General features: G+C 51.5%; 1 protein-coding gene across 1 annotated transcript; it reads left to right on the top strand.

Annotated features, from left to right (window-relative positions):
• Positions 1-329: 329 nt before the first annotated feature.
• On the top strand, positions 330-3969 carry LOC141102302 (histone-lysine N-methyltransferase SETMAR). The gene is made up of 2 exons (XM_073591261.1): positions 330-455; positions 3155-3969. Exons 1-2 carry the CDS (start codon positions 330-332, stop codon positions 3911-3913), a joined length of 885 nt encoding a protein of 294 aa, XP_073447362.1. The 3' UTR covers positions 3914-3969.
• The last annotated feature ends 4494 nt before the right edge of the window (positions 3970-8463 follow it).

The following is an 8463-nucleotide window of genomic DNA, read 5'->3' as shown; positions in this document are numbered from 1 at the left end:
TACTTTCTAAGCCCCTGATGCAGATCAGATGTTGTGATTTCACTGGCTGCTTGCTTGTTCGGTGACTCAGGAAGTACTGAAGCCTGATGCAGCCAGGTACATTAGTATTTCCGGACAGCCAGGGGCAGAATGCAGAGTTTGCTGTGACAGGTTCTCTTATAGTCCAAGATGTAATGATCACATTCTGCCGGCAGGTGGCGGCAGAGTGCAGGAAGTTCAGATGTAATGATCACGTTCTGCCGGCAGGTGGCAGCAGAGTGCAGGAAGTTCAGATGTAATGATCACGTTCTGCCGGCAGGTGGCAGCAGAGTGCAGGAAGTTCAGATGTAATGATCACGTTCTGCCGGCAGGTGGCGGCAGAGCGCAGGAAGCGGAGGATGGAGGATGACGTGTGTGGCGGGCAGGAGGCGCTCCCGGTGTGCGGGGGGCCCCGGGGGGAGATGGGGCCCTTCCAGGTGAGCGGGGGGGCCCCGGGAATGAAGGGGAGCTGTGAATGATGGGCTGACTGCACTGTGTGGGGCTCCATAGGAGGCCAGAGAGCGCAGGGAGGACTCTGATTGGCTGAGAGATTTCCTATAATTTCTGTGATCTCATGCTGGACTCTGATTGGCTGGAGGGTCTTACATTTAACCTCTTCATTACCGGGATATTTCTCTCCTATAGGTGATAAAAATATACTTTTATTTTGCTAGAAAATTACTCAGAACCCCCAAATATTATATATATATAGATTTTTTTTAGCAGAGACCCCAGAGAATAAAATGGCGGGTGATACAATATTTTGTCACACGGAATTTGCGCAGCGGTTCTTCAAATGCAATTTTTTTGAAAAACAAATACATTTTGATGAATTTTATTGCACACAAACAAAACACAATATCTATTTTTTTTTCTATAATGTGAAAGATGAGGTTACACCGAGTAAATAGATACCCAACATGTCACGCTTTAAAATTGCGCACACTCCCCTGCAATGGCGACAAACTACAGTACTTAAAAATCTCCATAGGTGACGGTTTAAAGAATTTTACATGTTTAGAGTTACAGAGAAGATCTATAGGGCTGGAATTACTCTAACGATCGCGGCGATACCCCACATGTGGTGCGAACACTATTATTATTATTATTATTATTTATTTTAATGTTTACACTTTCCCTTTATTTACTTTTCTTCTTATTTATTTTATGTTTTATTTTACACTGTCCCTTAAATTTTTTTTCTGTACAGTGACCCTCTGTCGGTGGCACTGTGCGGTGACCCTCTGTCGGTGGCGCTGTGCGGTGACCCCCAGGCGGTGGTGCTGTGCGGTGACCCCCAGGCGGTGGCGCTGTGCGGTGACCCCCAGGCGGTGACCCTCTGTCGGCGCTGTGCGGTGACCCCCAGGCGGTGGCGCTGTGTGGTGACCCCCAGGCGGTGGCGCTGTGCGTTGACCCCCAGGCGGTGGCCCCCAGGGAGTGACCCCCAGGCGGTGGCGCTGTGCGGTGACCCCCAGGCGGTGGCGCTGTGCGGTGACCCCCAGGCGGTGGCGCTGTGCGGTGACCCCCAGGCGGTGGCGCTGTGCGGTGACCCCCAGGCGGTGGCGCTGTGCGGTGACCCCCAGGCGGTGGCACTGTGCGGGGACCCCCAGGCGGTGGCGCTGTACACGGAGGAACAATGAACAGAAGCTGACAATTTAATCCCGCCCCCCACAGGGGATTGCGGCGGTATTGTCGGCGCTCGGCTGTCTACAGAATAATTATTCGCTCGGTGCGCTGAAGGCGCGGTGACATTCCATGGGACGCTCGTCTTCCAGGTGAGTCGAGGGGGGAGGGGTGCGCTCCACATATGGCGATGGCTTCAGGACGGAATGTGCGCAGACAGAGCGCCATTGTCTTCTGATCCTCAGAAAATAAAACCGCAAACACCGGCGCTTATTACCAGGCCGGCCAAATATGTGCGAATCAAGTCGTGGCAACAACGCCGAGCTCTGCCAGCTCAGGAACCGCGCCAAAGAATTTATTATCGGTGTAAAAGATGTAATCGTAAGGCGCGATCCCGCCGCTCATCAATAACGATCGTTTACAGGGATCCAGACTAAAGTGGTCCAATCACAAATCTGCGAGAAAAGAAATCAGCGCAACTTTCCGTCCTGCACCCCGCCGTCCAATCACAGAAGACCGAGAACAACTCCGCCCCCCCCCCCCCCCCCCGATCCTTTATATCAGAACATCAAATATCAGACAAAAGACTAAAAACACAGAAATATAATAAAATATTAACAACAAATTCATATAAAATAATATAATAAATCCTCCAATAAAGAATATGAAACTCCACAGAGTATTCCCTTCACTCCTCCCCCAGGCAGCTACATAAAAGGTGATGTGGGGAGTGGCAGAGGAGCTGGGCCAGCACAGTCTGTCTGTACTCATATTGGTGTCCCTTCTGTACTCATATTGGTGTCCTGTCTGTACTCATATTGGTGTCCTGTCTGTACTCATATTGGTGTCCTGTCTGTACTCATATTGGTGTCCTGTCTGTACTCATATTGGTGTTCTGTCTGTACTCATATTGGTGTCCCTTCTGTCTGTACTCATATTGGTGTCCCTTCTGTACTTATATTGGTGTCCTGTCCTGTCTGTACTCATATTGGTGTCCTGTCTGTTCTTATATTGGTGTCCCTTCTGTTCTTATATTGGTGTCCAGTCTGTCTGTACTCATATTGTTATCCCTTCTGTACTTATATTGGTGTCCTGTCTGTACTCATATTGGTGTCCCTTCTGTACTCATATTGGTGTCCCTTCTGTACTCATATTGGTGTCCTCTCTATCTGTACTCATATTGGTGTCCCTTCTGTACTCATATTGGTGTCCCTTCTGTCTGTACTCATATTGGTGTCCCTTCTGTCTGTACTCATATTGGTGTCCTGTCTGTACTCATATTGGTGTCCAGTCTGTCTGTACTCATATTGGTGTCCCTTCTGTCTGTACTCATATTGGTGTCCTCTCTGTCTGTACTCATATTGGTGTCCTCTCTGTCTGTACTCATATTGGTGTCCTCTCTGTCTGTACTCATATTGGTGTCCTCTCTGTCTGTACTCATATTGGTGTCCTCTCTGTCTGTACTCATATTGGTGTCCCTTCTGTACTTATATTGTCTCTCTTTTCTCTGCAGTACACCCCGGAGTTGATCGCGGGCCCCGGAGCGGATCTGGACCCGAGTGAAGTGACCATCCAGGGCTGTGAATGTCGGGGGCGGAGCTGTGTGGTGGGGCGGTGCCCGTGTCTCCCGCGGGGTGAGAACTATGTGAATGGGCGGGTCACTCTGGGCCGGGACACGCCCATCCTGGAATGTAACGTCCTGTGTGGCTGCGCTGAGACTTGTGAGAACCGGGAGACGCAGCGCGGCCTGCAGTTCCGGCTGGAGGTGTGCCGGATGCCCGGGAAGGGGTGGGGCCTACGCACAAAGGAGGCGGTACCCAGCGGGCGCTTTGTCTGCGAGTATGCGGGGGAGGTGCTTGGGGAGGAGGAGGCGTGTCTTAGGATAAAATCGCAGGACCCCAACGCCAACAATTACATCATCGCTGTGCGGGAACACCTCCATGACGGGCGGACGCTGCGGACGTACGTGGACCCGACGCGGATCGGAAACATCGGCCGCTTCCTCAACCATTCCTGCCGGCCCAACCTGGCGATGCTGCCGGTGCGGAGTCACTCCATGGTGCCCCGCCTCGCGCTATTCGCCGCTCGCGATATTCATGCCGGAGAGGAGCTGTGTTATGATTATTCCGGGAGATCGTTCAACGCGGAACCTCAGAGTGCGGAACACGGGGGCCCGGGGCCCCGGAAGAGGTGCCTGTGCGGCACAGACGTCTGTACCGGGGAGTTACCCTTCGATGGTTCCTTGTATGGCGACAAATCTCCCAAATCCTGACAGATCCGAAACGCAGAGAATCGCCAAATCTTTATTTAATAAAAAATCTGTTTTCACCTTTTTTCCTCCTTTGTTACGTTTCAACTCTGCGGGTCTCCTGCAGACTCTTTACAGCCACTTCCTGTCTCCACCAATGGTGGCAATCCTCAGAGGAAGATTCCGGATGGTGATCATGATAGGGTCATGTGATGGGGTGACACCGCAGGAGGCCGTGCTCTCACCCCATAACAGGAAGTGAGTGAAGAGTATCTACTTCTCTATGCAATGGTTGCTGGAGTTCCGTCAGATTAGGCGACTTGTCAGATTTTGTAACGGAAGTGACGTTCCACGGCGGCCACCTTGGTACACCCGCACTCGTACACAGTAAATATACAGTCTGAAGTCCCCAAGCGGACATCTTGTTACACCCACCGGAGTCTTGTATTTCACACTTTACTCACACCTTATATAGAGAAATAGAATATTTAGAAATCAATCGGACTGTTTTGATGTTGAATTGTAAAATCAGCGCGATGTTCTGTCCAATCAGCAGGCTTGACGATGCTTTTAAAATTCAACATCAAAACAGTCAGACGGATTTCTAAATATTGTATTTCTCTATATAAGGTCAGTTTAGTGGTAAAAATAAGTGCTAAATACAAGACTGCGGTGGGTGTAACAAGATGTCCGCTTGGTGACTTCAGACTATCGTTACTGTGGCCGACTGCGGGGTGTACCAAGATGGCCGTCGCAGAACGTCACTTCTGTTACCAAATTTCACGGGTCGCCAAATCTGACGTAACACAGGCAGATCATAGCTGGTGGGAGGGGCCTGATCATGGCTGGTGGGAGGGGCCTGATCATGGCTGGTGGGAGGGGCCTGATCATGGCTGGTGGGAGGGGCCGGCAGGGGGCAGATCATGGCTGGTGGGAGGGGCCGGCAGGGGGCAGATCGTGGCTGGTGGAGGGGCCGGCAGGGGGCAGATCATGGCTGAGATGGGATCGACTGGCTTAGTAATCTGCATTCCTTATATAAAGTTATAGATGTTTCCTGTAATAAATGCTAATCTGTGGGCCATAGATTTTATCCAGAAATAGCGGGGAGATCAGACTACACACAAGACACGCCCCCTTCCTCTCACCTGGCAGAGGTGGGGTTAATTCTTTGCATGCTTGAAGTATGTATTCCATGCTGCATCCCCGATGTGTTACCAAGCATGAACCCCACCTCTGCCAGGTGAGAGGAAGGGGGCGTGTCCCTCTTCTGTTTCTGCCAGGTGAGAGGAAGGGGGCGTGTCCCTCTTCTATGTCTGCCAGGTGAGAGGAAGGGGGCGTGTCCCTCTTCTATGTCTGCCAGGTGAGAGGAAGGGGGCGTGTCCCTCTTCTATGTCTGCCAGGTGAGAGGAAGGGGGCGTGTCCCTCTTCTGTTTCTGCCAGGTGAGAGGAAGGGGGCGTGTCCCTCTTCTGTTTCTGCCAGGTGAGAGGAAGGGGGCGTGTCCCTCTTCTGTTTCTGCCAGGTGAGAGGAAGGGGGCGTGTCCCTCTTCTATGAGTCACTCTGCACTCTGTGTAGTCTGATCTCCCTGATATTTCTGCATTGGATCTTTAGTCTACAGAAAACTTCTATTACCAGATCTAATGTATGCAGAAGACTAAAGGTTCATCCCATCTGTGAAGGATGAGAGGAAGGGGGCGTGTCCTATAAGTCACTCTGCATTGTGTGTAGTCTGATCTCCCCACTATTGTTGTATAAAATCTTCAGCCTACAGATAAGGTTGTAGATGTTTCCTGTAATAAATATATAAAGCACGCAGATGACCAAGAAATAAAGGGATACAAAAGTCTCTTCTTTTTTTCCATTACCCACATCCCACCCAGACTATAGCAGAATGATGGGTGGGCGGGGATCAGTGTCACATGACGTACAGCAGGATCAACCAATCAGGTGTCGCTCTGACACACCACATCTCCGATCTCAGTATAAAGAGCCTATGATGGAGGCTCTTTACCATGTGATCAGCTGTGTCCAATCACAGTGCAACCAGGAAGCGCCTTTCATCGGCTTTTCTTCTATTCACTCTGCCAATCAGCGGCTCTCCTGACAGGGGGGGGTCTGTGCTGATAATCAGAGCGTCGATTATCAGTGCAGGCCCACCAGGGGTGCCAACCTGTGCCCACCAGGGGTGCCAACCTGTGCCCACCAAGGGTGCCAACCTGTGCCCACCAAGGGTGCCAACCTGTGCCCACCAAGGGTGCCAACCTGTGCCCACCAGGGGTGCCAACCTGTGCCCACCAGGGGTGCAAACACGTGTCCAATTTAGGGATGCCATTTAGTGCCCACCAGTAATACTTGTCAGTTCCACCTATCAGTGCCCATCATTGCCACCTGTCGGCGTCCATCAGTGCCCACCAGTGCTGCATATTACTTATTTACAAAATTTTATAACAGAAATGAAGAAAAAGTTGTTTCTTTCAAAGTTTTTGGTCTTTTTTTATTTGTTTAGCAAAAAATACCCCCCCCCCCCAGTGGTGAATAAATACCACCAAAAGAAAAGCTCTGTGTGAACAAATAATAAAAATGTCCTCTGTGTACAGAGTTACATGACCGAGTAATTGTCATTCAAAGTGTGAGAGCTCTGAAAGCTGAAAATTGGCCTGGGCAGGAAGGGGGGAGGGGGGGTGCCCGGTATTGAAGGGGTTAAAAATAACAAACCTCTTACACTTACCTCCTCTCTGTAATGGATTTGCACTGAGCAGCCCCCATCCCCCTCTTCTCAGGTTCCTCACTGGCCCCTCCCTCCTGTTCGGTGCCCCCCCCCCACAGTAAGCAGCTTGCTGTAGGGGCCCCCGAGCCGAGTCACACCTCCCTGTGTCCATTCAGACACAGAGCCGCTGCTCATTGGCTCACCGACTTTGGCTCCCGCTACTGTCAATCAATGGCATGGTGCTGCTGTCTCAGCCAATGAGGAGGGAGAGTCCTGGACGGAGATGGGGCTCAGGTAAGTATGAGGGGGGAGGGGCATACAGAAGGTTTTGTATCTTCATGCATAGAATGCACCTTCTGATTTTACAATCACTTTAATCCCATCTCAGCCAGGTGAGAGGAAGGGGGCGTGTCCCTCTTCTATGTCTGCCAGGTGAGAGGAAGGGGGCGTGTCCCTCTTCTATGTCTGCCAGGTGAGAGGAAGGGGGCGTGTCCCTCTTCTATGTCTGCCAGGTGAGAGGAAGGGGGCGTGTCCCTCTTCTATTTCTGCCAGGTGAGAGGAAGGGGGCGTGTCCCTCTTCTATGTCTGCCAGGTGAGAGGAAGGGGGCGTGTCACTCTTCTATTTCTGCCAGGTGAGAGGAAGGGGGCGTGTCCCTCTTCTATGTCTGCCAGGTGAGAGGAAGGGGGCGTGTCCCTCTTCTATGTCTGCCAGGTGAGAGGAAGGGGGCGTGTCCCTCTTCTATTTCTGCCAGGTGAGAGGAAGGGGGCGTGTCCCTCTTCTATGTCTGCCAGGTGAGAGGAAGGGGGCGTGTCCTGTGTGTAGTCTGATCTCCCCGCTATCTTTGTATCCAATCTTTATTCTACTTACACCGGATACAATAAATATTTGATACAAACATAGAACTATACAAAGTATCGGTTGGTGGAACATCACTGAATAGAACACGCCCCCCCATCCCCCTAATGACAACCTGTGATTGCGGGTTCTGGGAGCGTCCACAGCGCAGCGAGGGGCTCTTTGTATTGTAACAAATGAATCTTTATTCCTGTGTACAATGTGCGTCGTCTCTTCCTCCAGCAGGCAGACGCACAGCTGCGTTTCCAAAGAGCCGCGGCTTATTATAGAACAGAGGGGCGGCCGGGAATCCGCCCCCCATAAACCATCACCGTCACTACTTCCCGAGGGGGGGGTCCCTTCCCTACCCTCCCCCATCACACAGTGAGAGGCCACCATGAAAAATCACAAAAATAACTTTATTCATACAATTTCTGTACAGAAGGTAGAAAATATAAAATCAAGGGGGTCAGTCCACCCAAAACCACTAAGACAGCGCCACCCGGTGGGTGGGGATTGAAGTCAGCCACAGGCACCTTATTTCCTGCAGCTCCTCACATGGAATTTACTCCGTTAGAGTCTCACTTCTCCTGCAGAATTCTGTGCAGCAGAGGAAGGGAGGTGCTCCTGTCCTCATATTTGTGGCAGAGAGTTCAGCAGCAGAAGTGAGACTAGTCAAGGAACAGAGAGGAGGTGCCACTGCCACCATCCACACATCAATGGACCCGGCTGCTGGGTGGACTGACGTTTTGAAGGTGGGCTGCCGATGCTGAAAATGCCGGTTGTCTGGCTCTCAGGTCTGGAATCCTTCTGGTCAGTGAATTGGAGGCTCACTATGACAGCCAGGCAGGCGGCATCCTCTGAGGTCAGCAGCCTTCACTTCCATGATTACAGCAGATCGGTCAGGATTACAGCGCCAGCACTGACAATTATTCCTCAAACCACGACGGCCAATCAGCATCCAGCTTACCAGTCTGGTGTCAGGTCAGTTTAAGGTCTCAGTATTGATATAAACAGACCCCCCCCCCCCCCC

This window comes from Aquarana catesbeiana, linkage group LG07 (assembly GCF_042186555.1).
Source record: "Aquarana catesbeiana isolate 2022-GZ linkage group LG07, ASM4218655v1, whole genome shotgun sequence".
Taxonomy (NCBI): domain Eukaryota; kingdom Metazoa; phylum Chordata; class Amphibia; order Anura; family Ranidae; genus Aquarana; species Aquarana catesbeiana.
Note: the sequence above shows the minus strand (reverse complement) of the source record. Positions and strands in the feature narration are given on the sequence as shown.